General features: G+C 36.4%; 1 protein-coding gene across 28 annotated transcripts in view; it reads right to left on the reverse strand.

Moving 5' to 3' along the window:
• LOC113261161 (dystonin) overlaps positions 1–16,068 on the reverse strand; it is a 453,463-nt gene that overhangs the window by 41,757 nt on the left and 395,638 nt on the right. For all 28 annotated transcript variants that reach the window (XM_026507181.4, XM_026507164.4, XM_044387138.3 and 25 more), the window contains 9 exons: positions 14,375–14,494; positions 14,077–14,184; positions 12,029–12,247; positions 8,314–8,517; positions 6,774–7,005; positions 5,667–5,893; positions 4,064–4,186; positions 3,829–3,930; positions 1,686–1,787 (listed from right to left, as the gene is read on the reverse strand). In XM_026507181.4, coding sequence (XP_026362966.3) covers positions 1,686–1,787; positions 3,829–3,930; positions 4,064–4,186; positions 5,667–5,893; positions 6,774–7,005; positions 8,314–8,517; positions 12,029–12,247; positions 14,077–14,184; positions 14,375–14,494 — 1,437 coding nt within the window. The remainder of the gene's footprint in view (positions 1–1,685; positions 1,788–3,828; positions 3,931–4,063; positions 4,187–5,666; positions 5,894–6,773; positions 7,006–8,313; positions 8,518–12,028; positions 12,248–14,076; positions 14,185–14,374; positions 14,495–16,068) is intronic.

The following is a 16,068-nucleotide window of genomic DNA, read 5'->3' on the forward strand; positions in this document are numbered from 1 at the left end:
TTCTTTATTCAATGTTTCATGACAGAACGATTTTTCTATTTATAATTTTGATATTTCACATTTTTGTTCTCTACAGTAAAAAAATTAAGACATTTCAAGGCTAACCTTATTCCAATGTCTATATATATGCAATATGTGAGCACTGAAATTATAGAAAATAAAATAAAAAATACACTGACATGTATGAAACTCCCCAAAAATATCCCTAAGAGACCCAGGGTAACATTGCCTGCTCAAAAACATACATACATCTTACACCCACTGAACATTTTGTTTTTCGCAGCTGGGCTGTGTTAAGAGTTATTCCTATGCCTCACCCACTGCTGACTCAGAATAACATTATTTTTTCTCCCGGTGCTCACTAAACATGCATTTAATAATCTCAGCTTTGCCAACCAACACAGGTTAGCAAATGGTTGCTTGCAGTAGGAAACTGTCCTTTCATAAAATATTTATTTTTAATCTGTAATAGTAAATCATTAAAGAGTAAGTCATTAATGGCTAAACCGTCCCTTTTTTTCAAACATAAAAATAATAATTAAAAAAATACTAACGTATTGTGAATACTTGGTTTGTTGAAAACAAACCTATAAAGAAAATAATTTTATTCTCAATTTAAGCTAAGGGCATAAACATGAGACCAGTTAGATAACTGTCCCAAGGGCGTTTGGCTAAGTAAGTGGATGCACCGGGATGTAATGTCAGACAATCTAATTTCAGAGAAAGCACTCTTAAGCAGCCTACCGTATGAAAGCTACTGAGATATATGCAAATATCCAAAACTGTACACCTGTGAATGTAAAGTATACCATGTGTTTACTACACGACCACATAAAGCTAAAAAAAAAATTCACAATGATGTTAACAGTAACCATTTCTAAATGAAATATTCTAAACCATAGAGAAGAAAATGCTACAATTTTAAAGCCAGGTATTAATTGTATATAAAGAGCTAGTAGAGTTCATTGAAAATGGTGTGATGTCTCTGTGGATGGAAACTTGAAATTAGGAAGGAAACAGCTGATCCCACTTGGATAAATCATCAGCAGCACAGAGGAATTCAGAGAGGAAACAGTCCAGCCATTTTCACAGCTGGAGATCAAGAACCACAAAAGCAAAAATTACAGAGGAAAGCAGATGGAAAACAACAAATATTTTTACAAAACAAACATTTTGGGAACACTATTATGCCACGGATGTTTCTTTAGCTTGTTAGACTAAATGGATTACTCTGACGCACTGGAGAGAGCAAAAATGTTGCTGCATGTGCAGCGAGGGCGCTGAGACACTACTGAGAAATGAAGTCATAAAGATCCTTACCGTATGGGTTACGTATGCATAAAACACTCCCCACACCCCACCAGCCCTTCCCCCTCCTCACTGCGTTCCCCACAGGAGGAGATCTGAAAGGCTATAAATCGAATCTTAAGAGTAGTTGTCTCTGCTTATTTGTATTTTCTGACTTTTCTATAATGAACAGGGATTGATTTAATAAGAAGACGACTAGTATTTTATATCATTTAATGAGCACTTATATGCTGCTCATTATGTACAAGCACCACAGTAAACCAGTTTCACAATCAACACGTTAAGACTTCAATTATGTAAAATAAATTTGCGTCAAGAATCCTACGAATAAAGAACATAAAAATGCAGTCTTTGAAATTAATGAAGCCCACACATACCTTTAGCTCTTCAATCTGCTGCTTGACAGTTTCAAGATCGGTTCCAATTGGTGACATTGAAGCTAATTTACCACCTGCAATATCTACCCAGTCAAATATTGCCTGAAAAACACATTAGTCCATGAATTAAGTACATGGAAATTGCTATAACATCCCAAGTGTTACAGAAAAGTAAAATCGTAAATCTATACAGGTATTATGGAATAAGCCTATTTTACAAATTAAGATGGTTCACCCAAATAAAAGCAACAATATGACAGAAAAAGTCCCAAATATGCAATAGATGTAACCTTCAATTCTGCATCCAAGTTTGCAAAGGAAATTCTTTTCTGAATAGAATCTTAGAATACTAAGAACTTTCAAAAATGTGCATTTGAAAAAAAGTTTTACAAATTCCAACACATGAAACAGAATTCTCCATGCTTTCTTATGTCTAAGAGGCAGATTATGTAAATATATTGAAGAAAAAGATTCAAATCCATCTGCTTATTCAAATAAGCAAGAAGTTTATTGTTTAGCACCTGAGCAAAGTATCTGGCCCAACCAAAGCCTGACCTATTATTTAGCATTAAAATCCTGCACCTACAAAGATTAATATTATGACCATTATTCTGAATTACAACACAGACTACAGAATCTATTTTTCCTGTTCTTGTTAGGTAATACAAACATTTTAGAAAGGCACAACTCACATTTCTTTCAGATACTGAATACACAAAATTATAATGGACTTTAATGAGGTTACCAGACCATATAGGAGGAGGAAGAATCTTGGAAACTATCCGGTATTTTTAGTTATCATTAATAAAACCAAGAACTTAAGCAGCAACCCAGGAAATAAAATTTATTTTACTTTACAGTCAAACCCTGAAACATCTAGAGCTTCTGGACCTTTAACATCTAGCTCTAGCTAGCCCCAGCTATTTAATAAATCAAGTGGCCCTTCATTCCCACAGGTGATGCTACTAACCTCTAGTGGGCCTTGTTTTTCTAGCAGGGGTAAGGAGAGAGTATGAGTCCTGGTGCCTAGCCAGCGACCTCTATAGCTAATGGCTCCTGAGGTCAAAGACTGCAAAGAGTGGCAGTGCCGTCGCTAGCCATGGAGAGGGCACAACACATTCATTTACCAACAGTATGGGAAAATTATGACCTGGTCCCACAAACTGAGGGCTGGAGCCTGATTAGTTACTGGCCATTGAAACCTAACCAATAAATTATCTCTCTGGTTAAAAAGTGGGGGAAGGAGGAAAGTTATATAAGATATTATTTGTAATGAATTTTTTCATATATTTCCAAAGTTCAAAACACTTTCAGCTGGCATAAAGCCTGGCTTGTGATATTTATTTTTACAAATATAGAAATGGAATGGCATAATAAAAAGGAAAAGATGTTCTCATCTAAGCTTTAAAAATAATATTCACTTGGTGTTATGGAAATACTCAGAAGGGCTTTTTCCATACGGTAGGAGGATTGACAGATTCAACGTTGGCCAGCCTGTTAGGAAATGGAATAAGGCTGAAGAAGGTAGGGAGAGAAATGTCCCTAAGCTGGCCTCGTTTGACAAGACGATTTTTCATAAAAAAAGAAGGAACTTTAAAAGTGGTTGAAAAACTGAATGAGAACCCTTAAGAGATATGAAAAACAACTATGAAAAGGAATTATGTATATGGAAAGGAAGAAAAACATTTTACATTTTATACAACAGATTATGACCTAATAAAACAGAAATCTATTTTAGTTCACGGGGAACACTGGCTTCAAATCAAATTTCTTTACTTCTGACTTTAGTTAAACTTAGTGATATTTTTAGATAGTGTTTACTCCTTTCATCTTACTCCACTCAACTTTAGAACAGAACTCAGATTCGGTTCCATCTCACTGTCTGGGGCTGAACCATTAACAATGTTTTAAACATTAAAATTTTTCTTTTCAAAGTAAATTTCACCATGTGTATAAAAATGTACTTAGATGTCTCTACACATCTGCACAGATCTCAAGAAATACCTTCTAGAAGGAAAACCCAAACTGAAGTAGGCGAGGCAGTTGCACGCACACTTGCAGCCCTGGGGCGGTGCCCGTGTGGGCATCTGCAGACCTTGGCCACATGCCTCCTCCCCCAGCAGCCCTGCCGTGACCCCCTTACCTGCAGTCCGTCCTGGTACTGGACGGCAGCCTGCATCGCCTCCTCGAGTTTGTCCACCCGGTCTTTCCAAGCCTTATTTAGAGAATCCCAGGCTGAATTTAACTACAACATAAATAGTAGAACTCTTTTAGTGTCATTTGTTAAGTTTTCAACTACTTCTATCAAATACGCTTTTGTTAAACAAGATCTCTTTTAAAATGCATTCTAGTGAGAAAAGGAAAAATGCTAGCTGTACCTCATCTATACTCTTCTTGACAATGGGTTTATCGGGCTCCCCACAAGCAGCAATGAGTTCAGAACCCAGGTTAATAACTATATCCAGCTCTTCCTGGAGTCCATCTATTTCTTCCTTTATGGCCTACAGTAAGAAATAACAGCCTTAGAGTTTTAACCAAAACCACACTGGAACTAAAAGGATGCACGCAAAGACTTTAATTAGACTTATTTCTAGGAGGTGGGATTATGATCAATTTTCTTCTTCTTTCTCTTTTCCAAGCTTCTGGAATAAATTTTTTCAATAAGAAGAAATATTTTAAAGAAAAAACAGCATCCTTTGCAACAAACATCAAATGTTTATTATGAAAACAATATTTAAAGAACTAATTCTATGTAACAAATACCAGAACAAGCTCCTTTAATATTAATAACAATGAAAAGTATAGAAATATAGTTTATGTTTCAAACAGAACAGTTTGGCAATATTCATTTAAAATAGAGGTTAAGTGATCTAAAAAAAATCATAAAAATCTAAAAAAAAACCCTCCCCCCTCCCCACACAACAAAACCAAGCTTACAGATACAGAGAATAGATTGGTGGTTGCCGGAGGCAGGGGACGGGGGAAGGAGAATTGGGTGAAGGGGGTCAAAAGGTACAAACTTCCAGCTGTTAAAAAAGAAGTCATGGGAATATAATGTAAAACATAGTGACTGTAGTAAATACTACTGTATTCTATATCTGAGAGTTGCCAAGAGTAGATCATAAAGAATAAAATAAAATCATAGAATAAAATAGACAAGGAAAATACGAGTTCAAAAATGTCATACAAATTTACATCACTTGTTAGCAGATTTAGGGTAATCTAGCTCTGGATTTACATTTTATGTCATTTCCCTAGGACTTGTAGATTACACACACACACAAAAAAAAAGAAAGAAAGAAAAATGCAGTGTTCTACTTTTGCTTTCATCTTCTTGGTTAAATATATTTATTCACTTGAGAAATAATAAGCATAAACCAAGCCCTAAACTATGGCACTGGGGGTACAAATAAAAATGGATAGGGCCATTCCACTCAAGGAAACTAATGTGCAAAGAGGACACAGCAGCGCTAGGGACAGCCACTTTGTAATACAGGAGCAGCATGACAAAACGGCTTTGGAAACACAGGTCGGCCTGTGCTAGGACGTGAAAGGCCACTCCACTGCTGTAGGGAGTTTGGATATGATTCAGTAGGCAGTGGATGCCTCCGAGGGGTTTGAAACAGCGATACAGTAAGAGCAGATCTAGAGAGAAGCCTGAAGGCAAGGTTGCAGGCCTGGCAAGGAAAGAGACTCTGCAGGTAGGGCTACCACTCTGGATGACTTCAGAATCCAAAAATGGAGCTAACGAGGCCCTGAAGTAAGGTGGAAGCAGTGGGGATGAAGAGAAACTTTTAAAATATGTACTAAGTGAAATCTGTGGGTGTGACCTATCTCCTACTACATCACCATGCATTCCATGTTCAGAATGAATTATACATTTTAATAGGGCAATACTGAATATTTACCAAAGGGATCCAGGTTTCACTACACCACAACTTATTATTGTATTTTTAACTTTAAAGGAGATTTTCTGCTTACCTCTGCTGCTTCTTGCTGCTGCTTAACTACCGAGGGATCAATTCCAGGATCCTCTAGATCCCGGATGAAATCTTGTGTATCTTTAGTGGTTACCACCAATGACATGTGATCACACCAGAACTTTTCTGCTAATTCCATGACATCCAGCAGTTTGGCTTCCCTTTCTTCCACCAGTGTGTGTATGTTCTCCCAAATGAAAACCATTTGGTCAAGCTTATCCTGAACAGCTATGACACAAAACAGTATCAAAAAGGCAATACGTTAGTGCCGCCGAAGCAACAGAGCCGAATGTTTTAGTTCACACAGCAACAGTGATTCAATTTGCTGAGTATCTAAAACTGGATCCAATTTTGGCTGACCCCAGTCTACTGGTTCTCACTAGGCCCACAAAGCATATTCCAGACAAATGCAAGACCTCAGGGTATCCTCCTCCTCCTGAACTAAGGCTCTTTTTGACAAAAGTAGATGCTCAAGGCAAGTGAGCTCAGAGTAGACCTAAGTTCACCAGGTTTCAAGTGCACCAAGGTTGACCTTAATTCCAAAGAAAACGAAAGAACCACCTAGGCTCTCCAAATCAAGAATAACAATGTTCAGTTCTAGGAATATAACAATGTAGGATATGTATTTTGGGCTTGTCTCTAGAGTACCCTTATCATAAACTTCCAACTAATCTATGTGCGTGTTTTTCCTTTTGACCACCCAGCTCCTATCTTTAAGATGGCTGGCTAAGGCCGTGTTTGCCATTTTTGCAGCCATGGGAATACCCATTCTGTGGTACCAGTTATGTAAAGTAGTGTGTGATTAGTAATGAGAAAAAAACCAAAACCCTAGGTTTAGTGTGATTAGCATCATCCTTTAAACATCTGGTTTAAAAGTCCCAGAGAACACATGGCTTTTGCATAACAGCACGCTGTGTATATAACCGATTCCACAAACACAGAAAAACATTAACGAGGGATTTATGTACATAGCCCTTCAGCCCCACTCGTAATACCTTTTCTAAAATCTGGCATTTTATCATGCAATTGGACTGTCAGTAAATAGCATGAACATTTAGAATTAGTTTAAAAGTAAAGCTCAATCGTTTCCTTATTCTGAAATTATTACCTTTGGCAGATATGTCTTTGTCAGTGCCCTCAGATCTCGCGATCATCTCTTCTCCCCGCTTTTTAAGAGTTTCATACAATGGCTGTAGCTTTTCCATGTCTACTGACACATTCTTATTCTCACTGATCTGCTCCTTAATCTTCTCCACCTCCGCTGAGATTGAAGGCGGCTGCCTCAAACGCTCCACAATGCGTTCCAGGCTCTCAAGGATCTGGTCTATCTTGTCATGGAACTAGAAGTAAATCAAAGGGATCATTTATGGGGAAAAGACCTGTGACATCAAAAGTGAAATTTAAATGAAAAAAAAAAAACCATCTATTTAATATCTCAATCAAGAAGTAAATCTTCAGTCCTCTGTTAATATATCTACCCAATTGAGTGTATTTGTTAGGAAACAGGATAGGTTAATATATAAATGGACTACCTGACATCAGCATCTTAGCCGTTGCTTCATTTTATCATAATTCAAATGAATTTTAAAAATTAAGTCCAATAAACTGTGTTTTTCTATCAAACTGTTTTGTTTTTACTCATTACTTTGATATCTTAAAAAGTTATTTTATTAAATGTAAGATTCATGAACATTTTTGATGAGAATAAAGGTACTTAAGTTATAAATTTCCTGAATTGAAAAATGTTAAAAAAATGAGACAAAAACAAAAGCCTCCCTGACATTGTAACAGGTGGGGGAATGGGATAGACCGGTGATAGGTAGTGAGGAGGACACGTATTGCATGGTGCACTGGGTGTTATACACAACTAATGAATCATTGAGCCTTACATCGGAAACCGGGGATGTACTGTATGGTGACTAACATAATATAATAAAAAATGATTAAAAAAAAAAAAGAAGTTTGAATTTCATTCATGGTCGAATACATTATCAGATTCATAAAAGCATTTTAAAGTTTTATCTGCAAAGGCACCACAGACAATAAAGCAAAATTATAAAAACTTGCTCAGGCACAATGCTACACTATCTTCAATATTAAAGGAATCATCACTAAGGATTCCAGAAAATGGACCACTCTAAAGTCAGTGTCTCTAATGACTAAAGCCCAACTCTGCAAATGGAAAATTTGTAGGTAATTTCAAATTCAACTTCTTGAAAAAAAAAGTATTTTCAAAAAAGAAAAACATCAATTTCCAACTTTATATTTTTTCCTTCTTAGTCCACACAGTCTTTCTTCTTATTGTTTTCTTGGGAATGTCTCATTAATAATGATAATAACACTTTCTTTTATCTCTCCCAAAGGCAAATATTCCTTTCTACTCTGGACCCACTTCAATATTTGGATAGTGATGACAACTGTATGTTTCTTAAGTCACTGACAATTATTTTGTATTGATCTCCAAGGAGGCAGAGAAATGTAAGGACTCGACCAACCAAATACCACCTCTGAGAGGCCAAAACATCCATACTCAGATTTAATGTAGTGAAATAATTTCGTTGGAAATTTAATCAGGAGATCCAAGAAAATGTGTTTCCACGCTCTTCTGTTCCGAAGAGCTCAATCATCTTTCTGGCGCCAATGATTACCTGAGTAGATTGAGAAATAGCTTCATCCAACGCCACGGCTCGCTTTTTGACATCCTCTTTAATTTGACTGTAAAGGGTGTCAGCTGCCACGTACTTCTCTTGGATGGAAAAGCCTTCGCCTGGGCTCAATTCCAGTAACTGTGGCCCAGTTTTGTTCATCTTATCTATATGAGGCTTGTGTTCGGCTATCAACTCTCGCAGTTGCTATAACAAACCAAACAGCTTCTCAGTATCTCAGGGTCACGCCTCCGTATTACAGCTGTCCACATGCCCAATGCATCCAGCTGGCAAAAAACTCCAAACACCCTCCCCATCACAAGGCATTTAACACAGAATGGCTCATACTGCTCTTTGCCAGCAAAAGATGCCGCCGACAGAAAGAATAAACAACAGCCTGGTCATGTCAAAGTCTCTTTAAGGGCAACACACAAAAATGCTGGTTGAGTGAAATAATGAATCGCAGTTCATTATGCATTTCCCATCAAGAGCAGTACACTTTGACAAGGGTCATATTACATAAAAGAATTATGAAATCACTATATCCCCAACCTATAGAGACCAAGCCATAACTCTTGGTGTCCCTTCTGTACACTGAGGATATATGCAAAAATTTAAAAAAATGGAGGAAGCAAGAAAGAGAAAGAAGGCAACAGAAAACAGCTCAGACAGGAGAGTAGACATAATGCAGAGAGAAAAAAACCATACATAAAGCTAAGTTAAGGGGATATAAGCCCACGAGGCATTGTAATTATATATATTTAAACCAATACAAGATGTGTACATATGTATGACATTATCTCTACCTGAGTATAAATCCATTCTATGTACATATATGATATGTATGATACATACATATGAACGAATCTATCTGTATTTATTTTAAAATGTTAAAGGCTACAGGGTACTCAATCTGTCAGATATGCAGCTGTATAATGAGCATTATTTGTAAAGTACATTTAAAGAAAAATATATGACATATTTTGCATAATGTCATCTAATCAAGAGATATGATGATATTTATACTAATGAGTATGTGTCTAATCCAGGTGGAGCCCCATTCCTTCTAGGGAGATAAGTAAATCTGGAATATCTACACTCCACAGAACCCAGGGCCTCCACTGAACAGTTTTTCATGGGCCAAATCCAAAGCCACATCCGTCTTTGCTTCCAGGTTTCACTGAGGCTAGCTTCCCTGTAGCACTGAGGAGCCTTCCATTTGTACCACATTAGTGACTAGGTTCCCTAATCAGAAGTTCCCTGCCCTCACCAGAAGGTATATCTCCAAACTATTTTGCTGCCCAGCCCCCATCAAAAATTTCTCTGAAATTATATTCAGGAGAGATAGTCTAGAGAAAAGCTACCAATCTTCTCCTGCAAATAGTTTCATTTCTGTCATTCATCTGTCACTACCAAGATGGCCACATAACTCTAAATTTTTATTTAAAGTACTCACCAAAATCAGTCATAAATTATTTTGAAAACTGTTGAGGAAATTGGTACATCATCAACAATCCTCATAATTATTTTTGAAGTTTTTCTGAAGGTAGTCTCAAAACTCTTGAAAAAGAGCTAAATAAACATAAATTCAATTGAAAAAAAGAATGGGGGTGGTCTAAATCTAACCTGCTGCACATAAGAACATGGGAGGGTCATATCCGCGATCGAGCTCCTGAGAGGCCCAGGCTGAGATTTTCTTATCTTTGTTTCATATTATTAGATCATATATTCATGCTGCCTTACAGAGTGGAGGTAGTAATGGTAATAGCGAATAGATAATCTCATGAAAAGGAATGTGTTACACACGTTCTGGTTTCAATACTCTACAAGCATGCTTATAAAACCAGCTTACACTTTGAGGTATCAGAAGACTCTCAGGTCAAATGAGAGATCTCTGCTGACGAAGTTTCCTGAGTTGGCTAGCATCTAGGTAGATCTCATTTGTGCAGCACTACCATGGGACACCTTAGTTTGGGACATACTGAGATGACCCATTTTTAGACCATTCCTTTTTTAGACGTCTAGTAGTACCAGATGTCTACTTGGGTGTGGAGAAAGGGTCCAGAAGGAGATGTCTTTTGCCTCATATGTAACAAAATGATTCTTGGCAACATACTGCCATAAGAGTCCAGTCACGCTCGACGTACTTAGTGTGACCTCAACATATCTACCACGTAGTAACTGGCTCTTGGAGCCATTTTTCATTCCTGGTTAGAATGAACTAGATCTCCACAAATATAGCTGAAGGTGAAGCTGTGGAGGTACAGAAGAAATGCTGTTCTAGAAGGCTATAAATACTATGAATAATTTCGATGAATAATTTGAAGACTTGGCTACAAAGTTTTGTAGTTCCTTTATATACGAAACTGTAAATTTGAGAGCTGAAAGATTATGCTAAAAAGAGAAAATTAACTCCATTTTGAAATTCAATAATAATTCAGTAGTAACCCTTCCTTATCTGATATTATGCTAGAAACGTAGCTACTCAAATCTCACCTCGGAATAGAAGAAATCCATGGAACATTTTATATCAGAAGTTATTCAGTGGATAGGCATCAGGATTTCTGCCACAAATAAACCTTTATACTAAAATTAAATTCAATTCTGCATAATTTTTAAGTCTTTCTTGTGCTCATGTAGATAGAACTCAATAAAATTTCCATTTTTGCATTAAGGTGTTGACTAAAGCTCTTGTAAACAAATACTTAGAGATATTCTTCAATGCCAGTAGATTAAAAAAGTAAACAAATGAAATTAATAAGTGTGTCACATCCTTCGCACAATGATGTAATATAAGAAGATAAACTTTTTCATGCATGTGTGCACACAGCATGCACACGAATAGTCTCAGAGTATAGTTTGTACAGATCTGAGAGACAGCAACTACATTCGTAAGTCCATAAACAGCAAGAACTCCAGATTTTTTCTGATAGTCTTGAGCCCTCTTTCGAACCCTTGCAAAATTTTAAGCGATGTTATATTTAAGTGACTGCTGAAATGAGGGCTTCATAAGGCCGTTTTTTTAATTTTTAAAACTGATGCATTTGTAAATGTAAATACAGTCTCTAGTTTACTTATACATACTTATAGGAGCAAAAACCATCACAAGAGTGAAAAAAAAAGGAGAAACAACTTGTCTTTGTACTTCAGCATTTTCCCTTTCCATTGAGCTGGCTTTTACATTATTTGTGTTTTGCCATATTGTTATATTGTTCATTTCCTCCAAGCTCAGTGGTCTTTGTCTGTATGATGCTGCTTCGATATATTTCTACTCTTTGCTTACATTCTAGATGGCTGCAACCAATACACATGAAGTATAAAATGTAGTCGATATCCATAAACTAAAAGCAATTCAACATGCACAAATGGAGAGTACTTCAACAGCTTGTTTCTCTAACATTTTAAAATGGGAATTTAGTTTTTGTACCAGGATGGTTTATACTTCATACTATTCTAGGAAAGCTGTGATGTAGTTAATGACATACACAACGAGTCTTCTCACTGCAACCCTGGAAAACAGGTAAGCAACTCTGAGGAAAGCAACTGTGCAGACCAGAATACAATATTGCGAAAATCTCTTAATAAAGTAAGGCATCGAATCGCATTAAAAACCACCATGACCGTGCTCGCTACGGCAGCACATATACGAAAAAACACTATCACAGTCATGATTCTCTTCTAATGAAGAATACAACGCTCTCTTTAATATCAAGCTTACCCGATGCTCTTCCTGCTGTTGTCTGAGAGTTTCGTATTCAAGGGCTGGGGCAGGAAGCTGAGAGATGATTCTTTGCGTTTCTGTCAGCCATGGCCAAAGTTCTTCATAGGTTTCCCAGAACTGGTTAACCAGGGACTGTGCCCGTTCTAGCTGCAGATACCTCTCTGAGTTTACCTGACAGATGGCATCATAGTTCTTCAACACCTTGTCCAGTTTTTTCTAGAAAATAAGAGAATGAAATGTGTTTAGCTGGCCAAGCAGGCCAAAGAGCACATGTACTCCAGAATGTTTTTTCTAGCACTATATGCCTAGTACCAAAGCAGGCACTCAACAAATGTATGTTTAATGAATAAAACATTAAAGCCTATTTAGATTGTAACTAGTCCTATGTATAAAAGTCCACTTTAATTAGAATTTAAAAAGACCCTTCAAGGGGCACCTGGCTGGCTTACTCAGTAGAGCATGTGACTCTTGATCTCAGGGTTGTAAGTTTGAGCCCCATGTTGAGTATAGAGACTACTTAAAAATAAAATCTTAAAAAAAAAAGATCCTTCAGGTCCATCCATATTATTGCACATAGCAGGATTTCCTTCCTTTTTAAGGCTGAATAATCTACTATATGCTAATGTTGTATTCTTACCGCAAAAATAAAATTAAAAAATTCCCATATCTATGTAAAAAACAGCAAAAATGTGGAAAACATCTTAAAAATACAACAACTGGAGATTAAGCTAATAAATTATGATACAATTCATACAATAGATTTTTATGTCTTCATCAAAAATCATAGGATTTAATGACAGAGAACCTCCTCCCACCTCCAAATATTAGGTGACAAAACCCAAAATATAAACAAATACATAAATGGCCTCAAATTTTTATGAATAAGAAACTGAGCTTTCCAAACATAACAAGCAAAATTCTTCAACTATCCTTTCTAGGTCTTACAGGTCTTCTGGGTTAGAAAACAAGTGTCATGTGAGTCTAGCAACATTAACATTACTTTCTAGCCAAAAATAAGGACTACCTTTCACAAATGAAACTGTAAGAGGAACTGCTAGTCTACAAAATTAATTATATATATTAGAATCAGAGTAGAACATTATACTATACACTGTATTTTGTGGGCTGGTCACAAAATAGTGACCTAGATTATGGTATAAATTATGGTATAAATTCACATCATAAACTAACAGCAGAAGATAAAGCACGATAGTAATCTAATAAATCACAGAATGACAAAGAATTATTTCATCATGATCAGAATTTTTCATGTCAAGATCTTTGTAAAAATAATAAAGGAAAGGTTAAATTATAAATAAGTAAATTGCCAGGATAAATAGAAGAGGGAGGAGTATCAGTATATAGTTACATTCTATTACTTTGCTATGGTAAACCTTAAAAAAGCAATGCATACTCTAAAACGTGATTGTAGGCACAGACATTTGTGTAACTTCTTGGCTGTGGGCTAATGCCAGGAGCATTAATATACATTAATTCCTTTAGTCTGCTCAGATGTCTGAATATGAATGGAACGAAACATTTTTTACTTGTGGCTGGTTTTTCATCAATTTAAAGGATCATTAAAAATACATAAACTAGATGCTTCCTTAATTGTTCAGCTCATTGTTTTTCCTATACAACTTACTAAAATTTTATAAAGAATGGATCTCAGCATTAGAGAGAACCACATATTTTGAAGCATATAAACAAGAGTTGACATATATAATAACAATTTATACTGATAATAATGTCAGTAATACGGTTAACATTAATTGAATGTTTAATGTGTGCCAGTTATTCAAAGACACAAACCTTAATAGCTTTAGCAACTATTAAAAGAAAAAATTGTCCCCAAGGTGATTCCCTTAAGGAATATTCCTTTTACTGTCACTCTGTAAGCTTGAAAAATGCCTTACTTAAAACTAATGATTTAGCTGTCTAAATGGCAGCTGTGGATAAAGGAAATGTGCTTCTCTAGGATTGAGAGCTTAACTCAGGCCATTTAGTCAAGGGTCTCACCACCAGTCACACAGACAAGATTATACCTTCATTGATTGCTTTTCCTCTTCACTGCATGTGGCCATGATTTTATGTCCAGATTTAACAAGTTCATCAATAATATCCTTGTGTCTCAAAATCTCCATGGTGAAGGTCTGTGATTTACCAATATAAAGATAAAAAAAGAGAGAGCGTATGGCTAAAATGAAAACAATCAGGCAAAGTTGTTAAAAATACCAAGTTACACTAGAGGGGTCTTGCAAAGTAAATCATGCAAGCACATTGTCTAGACTTGGGGCCACATTAACAAATAATTCTGATACAATTGGAAATGTACTTCTTCACCTTTTGAAGCTGCAGCTGAGCAGAGGTCTGGTCTTGCTCAAGCCTGATGTCACCCAGAGACATCAATTTCTTTTCGGTTTCAGTAATCCAGGATAACTCAGCATCAGCTGCTTGGTCAAACTAAACAAAAGATAAATAATTAGGTCACTAAGTCCCTGTAACTGGTGCCAGAAAAATACCTCTCTACATTTCTTTTAAATATCCTAATTACGACACAAGTGGAAAATTTGAACTTATCTCTTCATGGCATCCTGAACTAGTTTATGATGATGACTAAAGTCATAAAGAAAGGAGAACTTCCCACAGAGTAATTAAACACAAGCTCTTAAAAGGTACTGGATGTGTAACACAGCATTAATGATTTTAGGACAGCTAACTCTGTTGCCTTCTTTTTGGTAATCATAAGTATTTTCTTATGGGTACTATCCAAATTGAACAGCTCAAAAAGTCAATAGCTGGATGCCATCTTTCAATCATTGCACCCATCACTTATTTAATCCATATGATATGCGGGCAGCATTCTGCTATCTACATACAAGACTCCCAGCAAAACTCATGAAATATTCGCATTACCATACTTTGTATGCATAAATGTATGTGCAAAGTATGTTTCTTTATGTAGGGTATACCCCCAAACATCTCATGTATAATTTTTTTACATCCCATTTAATAATAACAAAAACCACTTCCAAGAATATTCTTAAATATTTTAAGAGGTTTTATTTTCTTAATCTTAACAATTCATGGTAGAAATTCATAAAGTACAGAAAAATATACAGAAGAAAATGAAAACCTCGAGTTAATTCTGTTGGTATTTTAGTGAATTTTATTCCAGAAGTTGAAAAAGATTTATAAAAGCCTGGGATAATACTGTATAAACAGTTTCATATCCTGCTCTTTCATTTATTATGAACATTTCCCATGTCATAGTCTTTTAAATGTGAATTTTAAATAACATCATTGTATTCTAGCATAGCTGAATATTTTTTATTTAGGCTCACTGCATTTTCTGCCATTATATAAACAAACCTGTAATAAATAGAAATCTCTGATGGCATCTCCAATTAGTTTCTTAGGGTAGATTCCTAGAAGTTGACTACCAAGTCAAAGAGCATGAACATTTTTGATACCCTGCATTAGGCAGAAGCCAACGCCTTCCAGGGCAAGCAGTTATCGTAAATGAGCAAAGTGGGCAAGTGGCCCCCACAAGCACCACTGGTAAATGGTAACTAACCGTGGCCTCGGTTGGAAGATTTAATGGGAAACGGACATTGTGCGCATTCAAGTCCAGTACTGCCAGAACTTCTAATTTTTCAAGAGGACCTAGAAATCTAGATGAGGGTAGGGGATAACTAAGTGAGGAGAGAGAAGGGTAGAGATAAGAAACTAGACTGGAAAATAATTCATACTTTTAAAACACTCTGCAACACTATGCAGACTCCTGGAAAGATGGAGTAGATATACTTTTCCCTGTTCCTCGTAAATACACCTAAAAGTCCTGGGCATTACACACATGCATACATTGCATACAAAACATACATAAGACTGAAAGGAGAGAGAAGAGAACAGAACTGGTGTGGGCCTTGGCACCTGAGGAACAGCACAGTGGTGAGTTCTCTGGGTTTTCTTCTTGCCTCACATATGGATACTGGAGAAAATGCAACCCAGAAACACCAGAGGCACAGACAAAACCC

The sequence above is a fragment of the Ursus arctos genome, unplaced genomic scaffold (genome assembly GCF_023065955.2).
Source record: "Ursus arctos isolate Adak ecotype North America unplaced genomic scaffold, UrsArc2.0 scaffold_29, whole genome shotgun sequence".
Classification (NCBI taxonomy): Eukaryota; Metazoa; Chordata; class Mammalia; order Carnivora; family Ursidae; genus Ursus; species Ursus arctos.